The following is a 17,883-nucleotide window of genomic DNA, read 5'->3' as shown; positions in this document are numbered from 1 at the left end:
TGCCAACATGGCGGCGCCCAGGTCCTAATCTGGGGAAACGTGCACCGAGACCAATTTGGTTTTCGGTGCCGCAAGAGAAGGTGAGGGGGACCTGGGCGATGCGGGGAGGGATCCGGACCATGGGTGGGCCCGCTCGAGGGCTTCCGGCTTCTCAGGGACAGTCCTCCAAAGACGGGGGGGTGGTGTCAATTTACTGAGGTCATAGGGTTTCCTTAGTCCCTACTTTACACTTGTGTAGGCCATCCGGCCAGGAAAGCAGCTCTCTGATGCTTTGGCTCTTCTCTCCCTCGCCCTCCGAACTAGGCTTGGCGGGCAGAGGCGCCCGCGGATGTCCCGTGCGAGGATCGTTCTGTGGCTAAGCCTGACTCTCCGCTCCGCCCGCAGCTTCTCTAGAGCCCGGTTTATGGAGGGGCAGCCCCAAGGGCCGCCAAATCCAGCGGCAATGGAGAATGGCACCGAGCCCTGCGGAGAAGAGCGCCCACCTGAGGTTCAGGAGACGACGGTCACTGAGGGGGCCGCCAAGATCGTCTTCCCCAGCGCAAACGAAGTTTTCTACAACCCAGTGCAGGAGTTCAACCGGGACCTGACGTGAGCAGGGTCCGGGGTCAGCTTGGCAGAGGGCAGTGGGTCTATGAGGATGAAGGGGTGTGAGCTGACTCTCCGTCTCCTGCAGATGTGCTGTGATTACCGAGTTTGCTCGCATTCAGCTTGGGGCCAAAGGAATCCAGAGTGAGTAGAGGTCCAGGCTCCTGGTGGGCAGGGGTGTCACGCAGAGCTTTCTCCTTGCCCCGCCCCTTCTCTCCCTTACCTTCCAGAAAGACTCCAGCCGTATAGCAGGCCCTGGGCTCTGCGCCTCTGCCTTTCTCCAGGGACTTTGGGGAAGATTTTCTTCCCTGAGTCTTCTGTATTCTGAAGAGTAGGGGGAGGTTTCTCAGATGGCGCTTTGATATCCCCTAACTTGTGCTTCTGGATGGCTGCAGTCAAGGTGCCAGGTGAGAAGGATGTGCAAAAGGTGGTCGTGGACTTGTCGGAGCAAGAGGAGGACAAGGCTGAACTGAAAGAGGGTGCAAACCTGGCCCCGGGAGACCAACCTCGAACAGCTGCTGTGCGGGATATCTGCGAGGTGGGGCCTGAACGTAGGAGGTAGCAGCCCTGGAGTCCAGTGGGTGGTAAAAGAAGGAAGGCTCCTGGAGGGGGAGAGCGATAGGAGCTGGGAGGGGGGGCTCCTTGGCGCCCAGCAGAGGATGGAGGCATGGATGTGAGTGGGGCTCCCTGCTTACTCCAACAGGAAGGCCTGCGAGTGCTGGAAGGCCTGGCAGCCTCCGGCCTACGTTCCATTCGCTTTGCGCTAGAGGTGCCTGGGCTCCGATCCGTGGTTGCCAATGATGCCTCTGCCCGAGCCGTGGATCTCATGCACCGTAATGTGCAGCTCAACGATGTGGCCCACCTTGTACAGCCCAGCCAGGCAGATGCCCGGTAGGTGCTGGGCAGTAGAGGCTAGCTGCTGGAAGGTGCTTTCTGGAACAAAGGTCCCTGGGGTCCAATCCTGGCTGTGTCATAGTCTTGCTCTGTGACCTTGGGAGAGTGGCCTTAGCCTCTTAGAGCCCGAGTTTCCTTGTCTATAAAACAATGACAGTAGTTTTATAGGGGTTGCTGTATTTTATAGGGGTTACTGATTATAGCTGTGTAGCTTGTGCTCGGACGTGGAAATAAGTACCATTGTGGTCTCCATTTTAGACTCAACTTCTTGTACTTTTATTCAGTCAGGTGAACCAGTGTATATCCAGTGCCAGGCACCATTCTTTTTTTAAAAAGATAAATTTATTTATTTAGTTTTGGCTGCATTGGGTCTTCGTTGCTGCGCGTGGACTTTCTCTAGTTGCGGTGAGCGGGGGCTACTCTTTGTCATGGCGCATGGGCTTCTCATTACGGTGGCTTCTTTTGTTGTGGAGCATGAGTTCTAGGCACGCAGGCTTCAGTAGTTGTGTCACGTGGGCTCAGTAGTTGTGGCTCGAGGGCTCTAGAGCACAGGCTTAGTAGTTGTGGCGCACAGGCTTAGTTGCTCCGCAGCATGTGGGATCTTCCCGGACCAGGGCTCGAACCCATGTCCCCTGCATTGGCAGGTGGATTCTTAACCACTGCACCACTAGGGAAGTCCCCTGGCGCCATTCTTCCTGTCAGGACTACATCTGTAAACAGTACAGACAAAATCCCTGACCTTGTGGAGTTAATAATGCAGGGGTCAGCAAACTACAGCCTGCGAGGCCCACAGCCTGTTTTTTTAAGGCCTGCCATCTAAGAATGTTTTTCACATTTTTAAAGGTTTAGAAAAAGAAGAATATATACTAGGGACCATATGTCTCTCAACAAGCCTAAAATACTCCCTGACCCTTTACAGAAAATAAATGAATTTAAAGTATTTGCTTTCTTGACCATATTAGAATCTAATAGGGGGACTTCCCTGGTGGTCCAGTGGCAAAGAATTCACCTTACAATGCAGGGGACGCAGGTTCGATCCCTGGTCAGGGAACTAAGATCCCACATGCCGCGGGGCCACTAAGGCCAGCACCACAACTACTGAGCTCGCGCGCCTCAACTAGAGCCCGCGTGCCACGAACTACAGAGCCCAGACGCTCTGCGACCCGTGTGCCACAGGTAGAGGAGAGAAAACACTCACGCCACAACTAGAGAGAAGCCCACGCACCACAACGAAGAGCCTGCGTGCCACAACAGAGACCCAGCGCAGCCAAATACAAATAAAAATAAATAAATCAATAGTAAATAAATCTTTTTTTTTTCTTAAAGAATCTAATAGGAAACACAGATGATAACCAATAATCGTGACAAATAAACTGTGTAGTAAACTAGAGGTGAGAAGTGCTGGAGGCAGGGGTGAAATAACAGGGTACAAGGGATGGGCGAAGGAAGGGTTGCAGTTATAAATTACATGGTCAGGAGCATTTGCATTTTCTCACCTGCAAAGAACAACAATAGTTTCAAATCTGTTGAAGATTGTGTGATTAAATGAGTTAATACATTTATAAACAGCTTGAAACAGTGTCAGGTAAATATGTGCTACATCAGTATTGGCTATTGCCATTTTGTTTTTCTGTGTTTTTTGTTTTTTGGGGTTTTTTTTTTTTGGCCGCGCTGCATGGCTTATGGGATCTTAGTTGCCCGACCAGGGATTGAACACAGGCCCTCGGCAGTGAAAGCACAGAGTCCTAACCACTGGACTGCCAGAGAATTCCCTATTATTATTGCCACTGTTAGATAGCTAGACAGACCCAAGGAGGAAAAGTTAATATAGTTAGCAGATGGATAAGCCAGGATCTGAAGCCAAGCAGCTGGCCCCCAAGTCCAGGCGAAAACCATCACATTGTATGAGTGAACATGTGTAGGGGACGGCACGGGTCCCTGGTGCAGGGGGCTGAGGACCTGGCCCTCTCGTTCCTAGGATGCTGATGTACCAGCACCAGAAGGCGTCGGAGCGGTTTGATGTCATTGACCTGGACCCCTATGGCAGCCCCGCCCCCTTCCTGGATGCAGCTGTGCAGGCTGTGAGTGAAGGAGGTGAGGCCAGCCTGATGCAAGGGCGGGGTGGGGATGGGTTGGGGGGGTTATGTACTGAGCAGGGCTTGGGGTGTTGGAGGGTCCTCACTGCCGGGTCCCTCCCCACAGGGCTGCTGTGTGTGACCTGCACAGACATGGCAGTGCTGGCGGGGAACAGTGGGGAGACATGCTACAGCAAGTACGGGGCCATGGCCCTCAAGAGCCGGGCCTGCCACGAGATGGTGAGGGGCCCCCCAACTCTCCTCCCACCCCCAGACCTGCTTGGCCAGATCCATCCCAGGATTTCAATGACAAGCACGTTCTTTGTTTTTTTAAAAATATTTATCTATTTATTTATTTTTTTGCTTGTGTTGGGTCTTAGCTGCAGCAGGTGGGCTCCTTAGTTGTGGCATGCGAACTCTGAGTTGCGGCACGCATGTGGGATCTAGTTCCCTGACCAGGGATCGAACCCGGGCTTCCTGCATTGGGAGCACGGAGTCTCAGCCACTGCGCCACCAGGGAAGTCCCAACAAGCACGTTCTTTAACCCGCATAGTTCCTGAGAGCATGGCTGCCAAATATGGTCCTTTGGGGGTGGGGTGGGGCAGTAGTTTTGACCAGGATAAGAGTGGGTGATTACATTATTCTTTCTAGTATTCTCTACTTCAACAACTTTGCAATTTTCTTTTCTTTCTTTTCTTTTCTTTTTTTTTTTTTTTTTTTTTTTTTTTTGCCGCACTGCATGACCTGCAGGATCTCAGTTGCCCGACCTGGGATTAAACCCAGGCCATAGCAGTGAAAGCCCAGAATCCTAACCACTAGACCACCAGGGAACGCCCACAAAATTATTATTGTTATTATCTTTAATTTTATGCTTCTTATTTATTTATTTTTTGGCTGCTTTGGGTCTTCATTGCTGCGCCGCGGGCTTTCTCTAGTTGCGGCGAGCCGGGGCTACTCTTCGTTGTGGTGCGTGGCTTTCCATCGCGGTGGCTTCTCTTGTTGCCAAGCATGGGCTCTAGGCGCGTGGGCTTCAGTAGTTGCAGCACATGGGCTCAGTTGTTGCAGCACGCAGGCCCTAGAATATGCAGGCTTCAGTAGTTGCAGCGTGTGAGCTCAGTAGTTGTGGCACGTGGGCTCTAGAGTGCAGCCTCAGTAGTTGTGGTGCACGGGCTTAGTTGCTCCGCAGCATGTGGGATCCTCCTGGACCAGGGATCAAACCCTTGTCCCCTGCATTGGCAGGCAGATTCTTAACCACTGTGCCACCAGGGTTGTCCACAAAATTATTTTTTAAAGGCAGTTTTTCCAGGTTTGCATTTGGCTCTGGGTTCGGGTCCTAGTTTTGCTGGTGGCTTTGGGCAAGTGACTTCACCTTTTCTGGGCCTCTGTTTTTGCATCTGTGAAATGGGTATGATGATGACCCAGACCCCACCAGGTTGCTATGGGGATTCAAGAAGGTAGGGTTGGCTATGTCGAGGGGCTGGGAAAGGAGGGCTCTTGTCCTTGTTCCTTAAGGACCCTGTTGTCAGGTCAGTCTGGAACATGCTGCCTCCTTTCCCGTGTCAGAGTCTTACTGCAGCCTCTGGCAAGGAGAAGCCCCCAGTAGTTCGCAGCACCCAGTATCCTGCCCAGAGGAATGCAGGTCCCTGTGCCACATCACACAGCATGGGGCATGCTGAGAATGCTCATTGGAAGAGGTTTGGTTTACTGGGCCTGTGCTTTCCTTAATCATTGTTTTGAGGGGGAGGGCCGTGCTGCACGGCATGTGGGATCTTAGTTCCCCGACCAGGGATGGAACCCAGGCCCACCGCATTGGGAGCGTGGAGTCTTAACCACTGGACCGCCAGGGAAGTCGCTTCCTTAACCATGTAGCGCCAGGGCCTTAAAGAGACAGACTGGTGTGATTTCATAGATGAGGGAACTGAGGCTCTCACTTGCCAAGGGTCACCCGGGGCTGGGCTGAGAACCCGGGGAGCCGGCCCTGACCCTGTACTCGCGAGCACCTCGTGTGGCTCCCTGTAGGGGAGGTGGCGGTGGGGGCAGGACTGAAGGCTGGCACCCATCCCCCACGCCAGGCCCTGAGGATTGTCCTGCACAGCCTGGACCTCCACGCCAACTGCTACCAGCGCTTCGTGGTACCGCTGCTCAGCATCAGCGCTGACTTCTACGTGCGCGTTTTTGTTCGCGTCTTCACCGGCCAGGCCAAGGTCAAGGCCTCGGCCAGGTTAGCCTGGGGCAGGGAAGGGTGATGGATGAGGGAGGTAACGGGGCCTTTCCCGGGGTGGGGGGAGGGAAAGCTGCCCTGGGGAGCCCAAAAGGGACCCAGTCAGCCTGAGGGAAGAGTTGGGGTGTGGCGGCCATTCTAGGAATTGGTGGCCACCCTTGTCTCCCACAGCAAGCAGGCGCTGGTGTTCCAGTGTGTGGGCTGCGGGGCGTTCCACCTGCAGCGCCTTGGCAAAGCATCAGGAGCCTCTGGTGGCCGGTGAGCAAGGGTGAGCTGGGGAGGAAGGTGAAGGGGGCAGCCCAGCCTGGGTCACCACCCCCAACCTCACCCCCCTCTGTGCAGGGTCAAGTTCTCTGCAGCCTGCGGTCCCCCTGTGGCCCCAGAGTGTGAGCACTGCGGGCAGCGACACCAGGTGGGGCTGGGCGGGGGTGCGGGGGGAAATGCCACGGGGAGGCGGGGGTCCTGGCTGTCCTGATCCCTGCTTATCTGGTGCCTGTGTGTCCACAGCTTGGTGGCCCCATGTGGGCAGAGCCCCTCCACGACCTAGACTTCGTGGGCCGTGTCCTAGAGGCTGTGAGCGCCCACCCTGGCCGCTTCCACACCGCTGAGCGGATCCGTGGGGTCCTGAGCGTCGTCGCTGAGGTGGGGACCGTGCCGTGACCGGGAGGAGGCTCCGCTGGTGCCCAGCCATCCTTCCTCGGTCTGCCCCACACCCGTCCCGTCCCTCTCTCGCAGGAGCTCCTGGATGTACCTCTCTACTACACGCTGGACCAGCTGAGCAGTACCATCCACTGCAGCACGCCCAGTCTCCTGCAGCTGAGGTGGGGCCGGGCCCAGGGTGGAGCCTGTGCCTGACCCCTGGGTGCCCTTGGGCAAGTCGGGTCCCTCTTGGACTGGAGTCCTCTATAAAATGGAGATCAGACATAACCCAGGTCTAGGGCTTCTCATGCACAAGGGCTGAGAACAGCTCTTAGAAGCCATGAGCCCTGGCCAGGGGAATAGTCTTACTGTTAAGGTGGCTGGCGTTATGCAGGCAGTGTAGTCACCAGGAGACGTGCAGCCATGCCAGTCCGTGACACAAGGGTCACACTCGCACACACACAGGTCAGCACTGACTCTGGGGTCCAGCCTTCCCCTCCCCCTCGCGATCCCTCCCGGTCCCCAGGTCTGCCCTCCTCCATGCTGGCTTCCGGGTCTCCCTCTCCCACGCCTGTAAGAATGCCGTGAAGACGGACGCCCCCTCCTCGGCCCTCTGGGACATCATGCGCTGCTGGGTGAGGCCGGGCCTGACCGGATGGAATTGGGAAGGCAGGGGATGGTCAGTGCCAGCATCCTCTGACCTCTGACCTTTGCCTCCCAGGAGAAGGAGTGTCCGGTGAAACGGGAGCGCCTGTCGGAGACCAGTCCGGCATTCCGCATTCTCAGTGTGGAGCCCAGGTACGGGCATGGCACGGATACGGCTGCCCACAGGCACGGGAAGTAGACGACACAGACCCTTCTCCTCGCAGACACATGCTCATTCTTCAAGTGAGATCCAGAATCCATCCACTTCTCTCTCTCCCCTTCCGCCCTCACCCTATTCTGGCCCCGGTACTGCTCACCTGGACCAGTGCAGTGGCCTTCACCCTGGTCCCCCAGCTCTCCTCCCCCCACATTCTGTTCCCCCCGCAGCGGCCAGAGGGCACCTGTGAGCACAAGTCAGATCCCGTCCCTCCTCTGCTCAGAACCCTCCGTGGCTCCCACCTGACTCACCAGAAACAGTTCTATCTGCAGGCCCTGCACCATCTCCCCCTCACCTCCCTGCCCTCATGCGTCCACCCCGCCAACTCCACACTGGCCTCCTCACCCAAACTCACCAGGCATAGCCCCTCCTCGGGGCCTCTGCATGGCTCTTCCTTCTGCCTGGAGTGCCATCCACAGGTCCCCTCATGGCTCTTCCTGAACCTTCTTCCGGTGTCCTTGTTGCACTCCTTCCCAGACTCCCCATTCCCTCTCCCATGCTCTCTTTTCCCCAAAACTCTTAATCTCATGCCCTCACACGTTATAATTTGCTGATTTCTGATTTGCCCCATTGCTTGCCTGTCTTGTGCATTAGAATGTCAGCTTTACTGGCAGCAGATTTTAGGCACACCGTAGGCACTTGATAAATGTTTATTAAATGAATGATAGAAACCTGATGTCTGCAGACACAGTTTCCCCAAAGTTCATCGAGCTGCACTGAGGTGGGCAGGCGGCCTGGGTGGTGTGTGCCCGCCTGCCTGGCAGATGCCCTTCAGCCCCCACCCTCGTTTCCCTAGGCTGCAGGCCAACTTCACCATCCGGGACGATGCCAACCCCAGCTCCCGCCAGCGAGGACTCAAGCGCTTCCAGGCCAACCCCGAGGCCAACTGGGGTCCCCGGCCCCGCGCCCGGCCAGGGTGAGTGAGAGTGGGATGGAGGCGGGGCTTGGCTGGGGGGAGTGGGCACAGAGGCCAGATGGAGCCCCCACTACTCATCTCCCTACACAGAGGCAAGGCAGCAGGCGAAGCTTTGGAAGAGAGACGCAAGCTGCTCCAAAATAAGAGAAAGGAGCCGGATGAGGATCTGGCCCAGCGGGCTGCCCAGCTCAAGACATTTCCCTGCAAGAGGTTCAAGGAGGTGAGGTGCCCCCCAGCCCCCACTGAAGCACACATGGGTTCGCCTCCCAGCGACAGGGCTGGGCCAATGGGCAGGCAGGGCTGGGAGAACTGGGGCCAGGCGAGTGTGTGGGCGTGAGCTCCCCATCCAGGGAAGGAACCCAGCAGAGGCTGCTGAGCTCCGGGCCAGGGTTCATTCACACCCATCATACTCCCACCAGGGCACCTGTCAGCGGGGGGACCAGTGCTGCTACTCGCATAGCCCCCTGACACCCAAGGCCACTGCTGAATCCACCCCCACTGACTGTCCAGAGGCCCCCGATCAGAACCCCCTCGGGCCTGGGGCTGCTGCTGGTCCAGGCGAAGACTGAGCCAATAAAGACTTTTCACCTTCCCCTGACTGTCATTTGTCTGAATGGGGAGGCTGCCTGTGGTGTGTCTGTCCATCTGCTGGAGGGGCTCTGTCCATCCCTTCAGCTGCTTGTCTGGGGTCTGTTCCTCTGTCCATCTGTTTTAACTCCCTTGGGGAGCTCTGTGCATCTGGGCTGTGTTTGTCCCTTCCTGAATGAGGTGTTGTCATTGTTTCTGACTGTTCTGTCTGTATTGGGGAGGTGGGGAGCTGATCGTCTTCCTCAAGGTGCTTAGCCACCCATTTGCTGGCGCCTGCCGTTCCCGAGGTGGCCACGGGGCGGCAGCCGTGCGCTCACGCCCGCAGGGACCTTTACCCCCTTCCCCTTCCTCCCACCCTCCCAGCGTGGGCGCGCCCCCTGGACGCAGGCAGGCGCGCAGGCTGGTGTTCTAGACCCCGCGCCCGCTTATGGACTCGCGCCCCTGCCGCCGCCACCTCGCCGCCTGGTTTCTCTGGCCCAGTTCCCCCCAGGGCCCCGGTGGCGGAAGCCGGGCCGGAACCAGGCGCCTCATGCATCCGCTCCAGACCAGGTGCTTCCTGCCCTGCGGCCCCTCGGGCTCGCACACTGAGGCACCCGGCAGCCTGCTGCAACTCCTCCCCCCGAGGGCAGGGGCGGGTGGCAGCGTTAACGAAGAGGCCTGGGGCAGAATCCCCACCCTGCCACGTGGTAGCTGTGGGACCCTGCGAGCACCCTTTACCTTGCTTCATCCCCATCTGTAAAATGAACCTAATTCCAGAACCCACCTTGTAGGGATACCAGAGTTAACTCGTATGTTTAGAACTGTACTCTTGTTTCCCTGGGACAGTAGGAAGGTTGCTTGTGGGGTCCTGGGCTTCACCTGATTCCTGAGAGGGGGGCGATAGTTCGGTGCTGGGTGGCAGCTGAGGGCCTGCCTGGGGCTCCTGCAGTCACCCAGATATGCACTGGGCAAAGTACGACTGACACGGTGGGAGGTTGCTGGGGATAAGGGACGGTGTTGTCACTGCTTACGTTGTTGTACCCAGCACCCCTCCCTTTGTGAGGTCCAGCAGGATCTTGAGCTTTACCACCGTTCCAAGATATTTACCCAATGCCCCTTTATCACTGTCCACCCTGAAGTGGCCCCCACTGTGGGATGAGGGCCAAGGACCTCTGAGTTGGGGCTATGTGATCCTGTGACGTAGAGGCCCAGGATTGTGGGGACCTGCTGGGGAGGCACCTATTAGAAGGTTCTGCCAGCTCTGGCATCAGAGGAAATCTCCCCCAGCTGTGGCACTTACCCTAACCCTCCTGGGCCTGGAAAGGTGGTGTGCACGGGGCACCCAAGACACCTGCCTAGGCTGGACACCCAAGGCCAAAGTGTCAGAACTGCCCTCCAGTCAGTGCCCCGCTCCAGGGTGGGGTTGGCAGAAAGGCGGGGAGGCACTCTGTAGAAAGAGGAACCAGGCAGGGTGAGGAGAGGAGAAGGGGGCCCCTGGGTCACGAGGCCCCAGCAGGGCCGGAAAGAGCTCTCCTCCACCCCCATCAGCACGGACACAGCAAGGGGTATTCAAAGCTGGAGGACAGACCCAAGTGACATAGGGACCACTGCATCCATCCCTGCCTCAGTGTCCCTTCTGCATGCAACTGGGCACCTCACTCCTAGGGGTGTGCACCCTGGTTGGGATCCTTCAGTGCCTGGGGGGATGGAAAGTGAGGCCTTGAGGGGTGACAGTCAGTCCTGCATGTGCCGGCTGGGGGCGGGGACTTGAGGCCCGCGCTAGGAGATCCCCGCCCGCTGGTTTCCTCCGGGGTCAGCCCGGCTCCTTATCAGGCGCGGCCAGGCAGCCAGGCCCTTATCTGCACTGGCCCAGCATCCTCCGGCCGCTGCGCCAGGGGTGAGAGGGAGGAAACCCGGCCGCCAGGGGCGGGGAGAGGGCAGGCGGCCCGGAGCTGCTCACTTTCCCTGGAGGGACCTACCCTGTTGCCACTGCCACCGCGGTGGCCCTTGGGAGCCAAGGAAGCGGGGTGGCCTGATGCTGCGGCCCAGACAGGGCCTCCGGCTGCCAGCAGCACGGAGCGCAGAGGCCCGAGCAGGCGGCGGTGCCTTGCCTGAAGTCGGAACCGCATCCTGGACCTGAAGGACAGAGTCACGGCCGTCGGCAGGCATCCGGAGCCGTGCTGGGGTAAGAGTGGCATGGGCCTGAAATTGGGGGATCCTGGACCCGCCTGCATTCATTCCTTCCTCCCTTCCTTCATTCATCTAGGGGGCCCACTAAGTGAGAGACCAGGCCAGCTTCCCCAGGGCCTAGCTAGGGAAGACGGGGCAGAGGGGCCAGGAATCCCAGACATTGCTGGGACACGCCAGGCCATGAGGCCAAGCGTGAACAGGGATGTGGAAGCAGGGTGCAAAGGGGTGGATACTGATGGGGGTTGGGGAGGGCACAAGAGCCAGAGGGTGGATTGGGGCATGACTCTGTGCTGGGCAGTAGAGTTAGCATCTGGAGTCAGTATCAGCAGTGGGGTCACAGGGTTCGTAAAGGGGACATTTTCAGCGGGTGGGGGCGTGGTCACTGGAGTGATTATGGAGGACTTTCAGGGTCTGACATGGAGACAATGGGAAGAGCCTCCGGGTTATAGCTGAGGGCCACATGGTCAGCCAGGGGGCAGTGGTCAGTGAAGGGTCAATCAATCTTGGAGGGATTCCAAGGTCCATGGTGTCAATGAAGGGTCTTGGGATCAGATCTGAGGGTTACAGGGGCATCCTGTGGTCAAAGGGTCCATCGTGGGTTCCCTGCCTTGCCCTTCCCTCCAGGCTCCAGGCGAGAGGGGATTCTGGAAGAAGGGAAATTTGCTCAGGGGCTCTACAGCTAAGGCCTCATGGGTCACAAACAGCTCAGAAGCAGCACTGCTGAGCTCAGTGCTGCCCAGCACCTCAGTGGGCACCTCCTGTCCTTGTGTTGGACCCCCTCCCATGTCCTGGTAGTTTCTGGGCCCACCCCGCATCTGCCTTTGCCCACTGAACTGCCATCCCCTCCACTCTTCCTCCCATTTGAGGGCTCTGTTGGGCTAAGGGTGGGGAGTGGCTTCTGATTCCCCCCTCCCCACTGGCTTCCTTCCTCTCACAGGTGAGCACCCCCTCGGGGTCCATGTGCCCGCCCGAGGCCCAGGCAGAGGTGGGCCCCACCATGACCGAGAAGGCCAAGATGGTGTGTGCCCCCAGTCCAGTGCCTGCCCCGCCCCCAAAGCCTGCCTCGCCTGGGCCCCCAAAGGCGGAGGAGGTGGACCCCAGAGGCTCCTCGCCACCCAGGCTGCCCCCTGGCGTGCCAGTGATCAGCCTGGGCCACACCAGGCCTCCAGGGGCAGCCATGGCCACCACGGAACTAAGCACCCTCCGTCCCCCGCTGCTGCAACTCTCCACCCTGGGAACCGCCCCAGCGCCCCTGGCCCTGCATTACCACCCTCACCCCTTCCTCAACAGGTCAGTGGGGGACTGGGGCCTGGGGGGAATCCAAGGGTCAGGGTCCTTACCCACAAGGCATTAGTGACCCACGACCCCTTACAGCCTCTACATTGGGCCGGCAGGACCTTTCAGCATCTTCCCTAGCAGCCGGCTGAAGCGGAGACCAAGCCATTGTGAGCTGGAGCTGGCTGAGGGTGAGTATGGGTTTGTGTTCGCCCAGCCATCTCTGCTGGGGCCCACGTCTGTCACATAACCTTCCACGGGGAAAGGTTATGCGACATTGCACGCAGGCATACACAGGACAGCCCACACAGGGGCTCAGTACTCAGGCAGGTTACACCCACGTGCAAAACCACAGACAAATGGCCAGTTCCACACAAGCACAGCCACCCAACGAGCCGCAAAGAGTCACGGCAAAACACAGCATGGCATGGGGGCTTCAGAATGACAGCCACGCACATGCCCAGGCACACAGGAAACAGCCACGGGACAGCAACCATCCAAGAGACAGCCACACGAGAGAGAGCCACAGGACCACAACCACAGCCACTGAGGTCCCTGGCCACACAGGAATTAGCCACACAAGCACAACCACATGGCAATGATCACACATCACCGCCATTTAGATATACCAGGAGTTCACAAGGCCACCTGAGACACGAACAGCACCACAGTCACCGGGAGAGAAACTCTCAGAATGAGAACCATAGGGACAGCTCCCCGGACCCGCAGCCACGTTGCCTCGAGAATTTCAGCCGTTAACATCAAGGTGTAGACAGAGGTGCAGAAGGCTTCAGTTGTCTGCAGCTTGGGCCTTGTGATAGTCCTTGTCTAGGCAGCTTAGAGGTGGGGCTGCGGGGGCTGCTAACTGGCAGGAGAGCTACACGTGGGGCCTACGTGTGTGTGTGTGTGTGTGTGTGTGTGTGTATCCCTTGGGTGGAGAAAGCCCCAGCTCCCCGGCGGGGTTGAAGTCCCATGAGGGTGCTGGGAGCCTGGAGTAAGGGCAGGTGGGGGTGCCTGCCTCCCCCGGGCCATGGCGCCAACCCTGCCACTCCTGTCCTCAGGGCACCAGCCCCAGAAGGTGGCCCGGCGCGTGTTCACCAACAGTCGGGAGCGCTGGCGGCAGCAGAACGTGAACGGCGCTTTCGCCGAGCTCAGGAAACTGCTGCCAACGCACCCGCCCGACCGGAAGCTGAGCAAGAACGAGGTGCTCCGCCTGGCCATGAAATACATTGGCTTCCTGGTGCGTCTGCTGCGCGACCAGGCAGCGGCTCTGGCCGCAGGCTCCGCCCCTCCAGGGCCCCGCAGACGGCCGGCGCACCGAGCCCTGGACGACGGCGCCCGCCGCGGGCCTTGTCGCAGGGCCGAGGTGGTGGCGCGCCCGCAGCCCGCGCCCCCAGGCGGCCCCGATGGCAGCCCCGGTGGGGCGGGCCGACCCATCAAGACAGAAAAAGCAGCTGTGAGTCCGGAGGTGCGATGACCTCCACGGTGTCGCCTCTGAGCCGAAGGGCACTGGAACTCAGCCCAGGGCCGTCCAGGAAAGGGCGGACGACGCTCAGCGCCTGCTCTGGAGATAACTCCCCCGAAGAAGGACCAGTGAAGAGTCCCCTACAGGGGAAAGGGCCCGGGGGTCTGGAAGGGCGACCGTCGCCCCCAGGGGCCCTGCAGACCCTTTTATCGCCCACTGCCCGCTGGAAGTGGCCTTGTCCGCGTACCCCTCCCGGGGGAGAGGTCCGGGAACCAACAGGTCAGAGCGGTCATCGGACCCAAGTGGTGCCGCATTTTTCCGTGCTGGGGTCACCGAGCGAGGTGGGGAGGGACCGGAGAGCCTACTCCTTTCTCACCGGCGCCCCCTCCCGGAGACTAGGAGATACGCGCTCCTCGACGGTGGCGGCCGCCGGCCTGGCGGGAGGAGAGAGGCGCAGAGTCCGTGCGGCGGCCCCACCCCACCGATCCCGAAACTGTCCCGCACGATCGCGTTAGCGAAGGCTCAGGCGCTCTTGCTTTTGTTTTTCTTTATTTCTTTATTTCACATACACATTAGCCATTCAATGGAGAAGCCGGAGAGAGTCAGGCAAAGATGGTATAACAGAAGCGCAGTGACGGGGGCGGGGTGGGGTGGGGCGGGGCGGAGAGGGAACGTACGGGCTGGCTGCCTACTTGCATTCCGCTAGGACACTGAAAACCCAGAAAACAAAACAGACAGTAAACTACCCTTGTTTCTTATGTATCTCAGTGCAGAGACGGGGGTGGAGGGCAGAGAGGGGGAGACCAGGCTGAAGGAAGAGGAGCGGAGGGACGGGGACGCTAAGGGGGAAGCACACCAAATCCATTAGTACTATATATAGAGATACTCGTATATACTGCGTTTCTTAGCCTAAGAAGAAACTTGTTTGACGGGACGGGCGGCCTTTGCGGTCCGCGATGCTGGTGCTGGTCGGGCGCACGGATCTCCCGGGGCCGAAGCGGGGCTGGCCCAGGCTGGCTTGCGGGGGGAGGGGGGCGCCCCAAGGGTGGGTGGGGGGAGCAGAGGCGGGGCTGGGGTGCCCCTCGGGCTCTCGATTGGGGGACGAAAGTTCTCGTGACTTTATTGCTCCTTTATTTTCTCTCGTGTGTGTGGGGGGTGTCCGTTCAGCACGGTCGGGGTGGGGAAGTGGTGGGTCGTCTGAGCCACCCGGCCCCTCTGGGACCCAGAGCGCGGCGTCCGCTCCGCCAGCACGGGGGTGAGAACAAGGCACTAGGTCGGCCGGCCAGCGCGGGGGCGGGTGTGTAAGGCAGTCGACGGGGTTGGTTGCAGGGTAGGATGGGGCTGTGTGCGGGGCCGTGTGCGTGCGTGCGTGCGTGCGCGGGCCTGGGCGAATCGACCTGTCAGCTTGGCTGGTCCTGTCCTGGAGCGTCGAGCCTTCCCCGTACTCCCCGGAGGGTGACCGGGGTGGGGGTGGGAGGGTGATGTTGAGTCGCGGGCGCCTGGGAAGCGGGGTGGGGGGGAGGGGAGAAACTACCAACTTGCTGAGCGCGCTCCTGATAATGCTGGTGAGGGTCAAGTTGGCGTCTGGCTCAAAGAAGGACGCTCGGGTTGGAGAGGGAGGGAGGGGACGTTTGTTCGTTGGCATTGACCTCTGCGGGGGAGGGGCTGGGGACCCGCCGCCGCGCCCCCGGGCCCGGACGGGGATGGGGCGAGGAGGGGGCGCTGGGCACCGGGGAGGGGGCGCCCGGGGAGACCCGCGGCCAGAGCAGCCCGCCGCCGGGCGCACGCCGCTGTCCCGTTCCGTTAAACTCAACAAAGAAGGGATATGCGTGTTCCTAACAAGTGCAGGATATTTAATTGATTCATAAACTTATGTATAATAGTTTGTGGGTTTTTTAAAACGTACTTTATAATGTAAGAAGCACCAGGGTTTTTATGTTGAATTATCTTTAAAATAATTTTCTCTCGTCCTTTTCCTTTTTGATCTTGTGTTGGTTTTTTAATGTCGAGGTGTTGTTTGTTTTTTTTTTCAATTCTAAAATGTGAACGTTTCCTTCAGCCCTCCCACCGAAACCGAGAACGAACGACGAAACAAATAAAAACCCCAGATCATCCTCGTCAACGCAGGAAAACGACTTAAAAAAAAAAAAAAAAGAACAAAGAAAAAAAAAAAAGGAAAAAACACTCAGCTTTCGTTACCCCCGCACAAGGCGGGGCAGGCCCGGTTCTTTTAGCGTCCCCAGAGCCGCGAGGACATTACAACAAAAATAGAATTTTTTTTCTTAATCTCTTAACATACAAAGATAGGAAAACTCTCTGATGCATTGCACTTGGTTCAATGAAAAAAAAAAAAAAGTTCATTTCCCCCATATATATTTTTTGTGGGTTTTTTCTCTTCTAACACGTCCCCACATCTCCTGTCGCCCTCGTCGCCCCTCGCCTGCCCCTCACAACAACACTTAGGAAAGGAGCGGCCCCCAACCCCCGTGCCCACCCCGGCAGCCCTGCAGGGCGCGCTCCCGCCCCGGCCCAGCTGGCCTGCAGCTTCCGACCTCGCCTGGGCGGGCGCCCCGCAGACCCCCGCCCCCGAGGACCCACCGCGCCCGCGGCCCCGATTGTCTTCGAGGGAAGGGGCGTGTGCGGCCGGGCAGGGGGGCAGGGGTCCCTTCTGCTCCCCTCTCAGCTCTGACCCTGTTTAGCCAACCAAACTGAAAAATCATTGCACTTTCGCGGCGCGTCACGCGCGGCCCACCCGGCCCCCCACCCCCCGCCCTACTCCCCACGACCCCCAGGCTCCCGCGGATTCCCCTATCCCCTGCTTCTCAGACCCGGTCCTCCTCGAGGGCTGCACGCGGATGGGGGAGGGGCTTCGCTCAACTTCCAACAAAAGCCACCCCTGGGGCCAGCCACCTTGTGGCTTCCAGCTGGGGAGGAGGCACCACTCAAGCTGGCCCCTCTTGCCCCAGGTAAGAGCTCTCCTCTCCTCCCCAGCCACCTCCCTCCCCTCCTTCCCTCCCTTTGCTTGGGGCCACAGCCTCACAAACTAGATTCACAATAAATAAAGCCCATAACCCACCCCTATGTGGTGCAACGTTGGGTTGATTGACTTTCAGAGGATCCTGACCTGTGCTTTGTGTTTTCATACAGTGAAGAAGGAGAGAGAAAGAGAGAGAGAGGCACAAGGACTCCAGAAGGGGGCCAAGATGCAGGGAGGAGGGAGTAAGGCACAGAAAGACAAGCCAGAGGGGCCAAGTCACACCCTGGAGGCGGGCTGGGTGTGCTCTTGCTCCCCTCCCTCCCAGGGGGGCTTCTGAAGACCCTCTGGACAGGCCCCCAGCCATCCCTTGGGCGAAGGAGGGGGCTGTGGTGGTGGGGGGGGGGGAGAGCTACTTCTTACGGTGTGTTACCAAATTGTTCCCAAGTTGCTCAAATGGAGGAGTTCCCAATTGCAACAGCAAAAGACCGAAACAATGAATGCCCCACCCCTAAATAAAGAGTAAAGACATTACAGCTGAAATCCAGAGAGAAGTGGCCATGGGGGTGGTGTGGGGGGAAAGGGGAGGCAGAGAAAGCTCCAAAACACTTTTGAAAAAGGACGACACCCAACACCCTCCAAAGGAACTGAAAGTCGGCAAGCAGGACGCCTACCTAGAGCAGGTGGCGGTTTAGCCAACGGCAGCGGCGGCTGCCTCGTCCTCCTCGCTCGACTCCGGGGTCCCCTTTCTGCTCCGCTCTCCGGCCCGGCCACAGCAGGGCTGTCTGCGTAGGGGCAGGGGCAGGGACCAATGGGGCGGAGCGAGGGCACCTGCATGCGGGGCTGGGGTGTGGGGGCAACCTGGGGCCCACCTCCCCTCACTTGTAGCATGTCAGGACGGTGACCTTCCTGGCCTGCCTTGGGAGAGAGGGAAGAGGGGACCTGTCCCAGGCTGGGATGGGCTGTCTATAGAGCATTCCGACCTTTTCCTATGGACTGTACAGAGGGGTTTGGGGCCCGGGGAACTGCCCCTGCAGCTCAGGGTCGGGTGGTAGAACACCCTCCATTCTGGGAGCACACAACTAGCTCCGGGAGATGCCCCCTGCCCAGCCGGGGTTGGGGGGCTTCTAGCCCGAGGGTGGGGCGAGGCTACCCTGCCTCACCCGGTCCAGAGCAGCTGGGGGAAGAAGCCAGAGGCAAAGGCAGTGAGGGAGGGAGGG

At 59.0% G+C, this 17,883-nt stretch overlaps 2 protein-coding genes across 5 annotated transcripts; both read left to right on the top strand.

Moving 5' to 3' along the window:
- Positions 1-3: 3 nt before the first annotated feature.
- TRMT1 (tRNA methyltransferase 1) lies at positions 4-8,780 on the top strand. Of its 4 annotated transcripts, none has more exons than XM_007103621.3 (17): positions 4-80; positions 304-588; positions 674-729; positions 981-1,123; positions 1,289-1,476; positions 3,458-3,573; positions 3,682-3,794; positions 5,627-5,775; positions 5,947-6,033; positions 6,118-6,187; positions 6,283-6,417; positions 6,511-6,596; positions 6,941-7,049; positions 7,136-7,212; positions 8,073-8,192; positions 8,283-8,412; positions 8,612-8,780. In XM_007103621.3, the coding sequence occupies exons 2-17, from the start codon at positions 329-331 to the stop codon at positions 8,759-8,761; spliced, it is 1,989 nt and encodes a 662-aa protein (XP_007103683.1). In that variant the 5' UTR covers positions 4-80; positions 304-328; the 3' UTR covers positions 8,762-8,780. The 4 variants fall into 4 exon arrangements, with proteins under 4 accessions (XP_007103683.1, XP_023990237.1, XP_007103684.1 ...); XM_007103622.3 differs by having other exon boundaries at positions 10-80; positions 385-588; XM_024134469.3 differs by lacking the exons at positions 8,283-8,412; positions 8,612-8,780 and having other exon boundaries at positions 6-80; positions 7,136-7,302; positions 8,073-8,186.
- Positions 8,781-10,796: 2,016 nt separating this feature from the next.
- Positions 10,797-15,846, top strand: LYL1 (LYL1 basic helix-loop-helix family member). The gene is made up of 4 exons (XM_024134034.3): positions 10,797-10,944; positions 11,887-12,239; positions 12,324-12,415; positions 13,286-15,846. The coding sequence occupies exons 2-4, from the start codon at positions 11,908-11,910 to the stop codon at positions 13,699-13,701; spliced, it is 840 nt and encodes a 279-aa protein (XP_023989802.1). The 5' UTR covers positions 10,797-10,944; positions 11,887-11,907; the 3' UTR covers positions 13,702-15,846.
- Positions 15,847-17,883: the final 2,037 nt, after the last annotated feature.

This window comes from Physeter macrocephalus, chromosome 2, assembly GCF_002837175.3.
Source record: "Physeter macrocephalus isolate SW-GA chromosome 2, ASM283717v5, whole genome shotgun sequence".
NCBI classification, from domain to species: Eukaryota; Metazoa; Chordata; class Mammalia; order Artiodactyla; family Physeteridae; genus Physeter; species Physeter macrocephalus.
Note: the sequence above shows the minus strand (reverse complement) of the source record. Positions and strands in the feature narration are given on the sequence as shown.

Coding starts and splice junctions, on each gene's coding strand:
- LYL1 (XM_024134034.3), top strand. CDS start 11,908: ATGTGCCCGCCCGAGGCCCAGGCAGAGGTGGGCCCCACCATGACCGAG. Junction 12,240..12,323: donor CCTCACCCCTTCCTCAACAG/GTCAGTGGGGGA, acceptor GACCCCTTACAG/CCTCTACATTGGGCCGGCAG. Junction 12,416..13,285: donor TGAGCTGGAGCTGGCTGAGG/GTGAGTATGGGT, acceptor TCCTGTCCTCAG/GGCACCAGCCCCAGAAGGTG.
- TRMT1 (XM_007103621.3), top strand. CDS start 329: ATGTCCCGTGCGAGGATCGTTCTGTGGCTAAGCCTGACTCTCCGCTCC. Junction 730..980: donor TGGGGCCAAAGGAATCCAGA/GTGAGTAGAGGT, acceptor GGATGGCTGCAG/TCAAGGTGCCAGGTGAGAAG. Junction 7,213..8,072: donor ATTCTCAGTGTGGAGCCCAG/GTACGGGCATGG, acceptor TCGTTTCCCTAG/GCTGCAGGCCAACTTCACCA.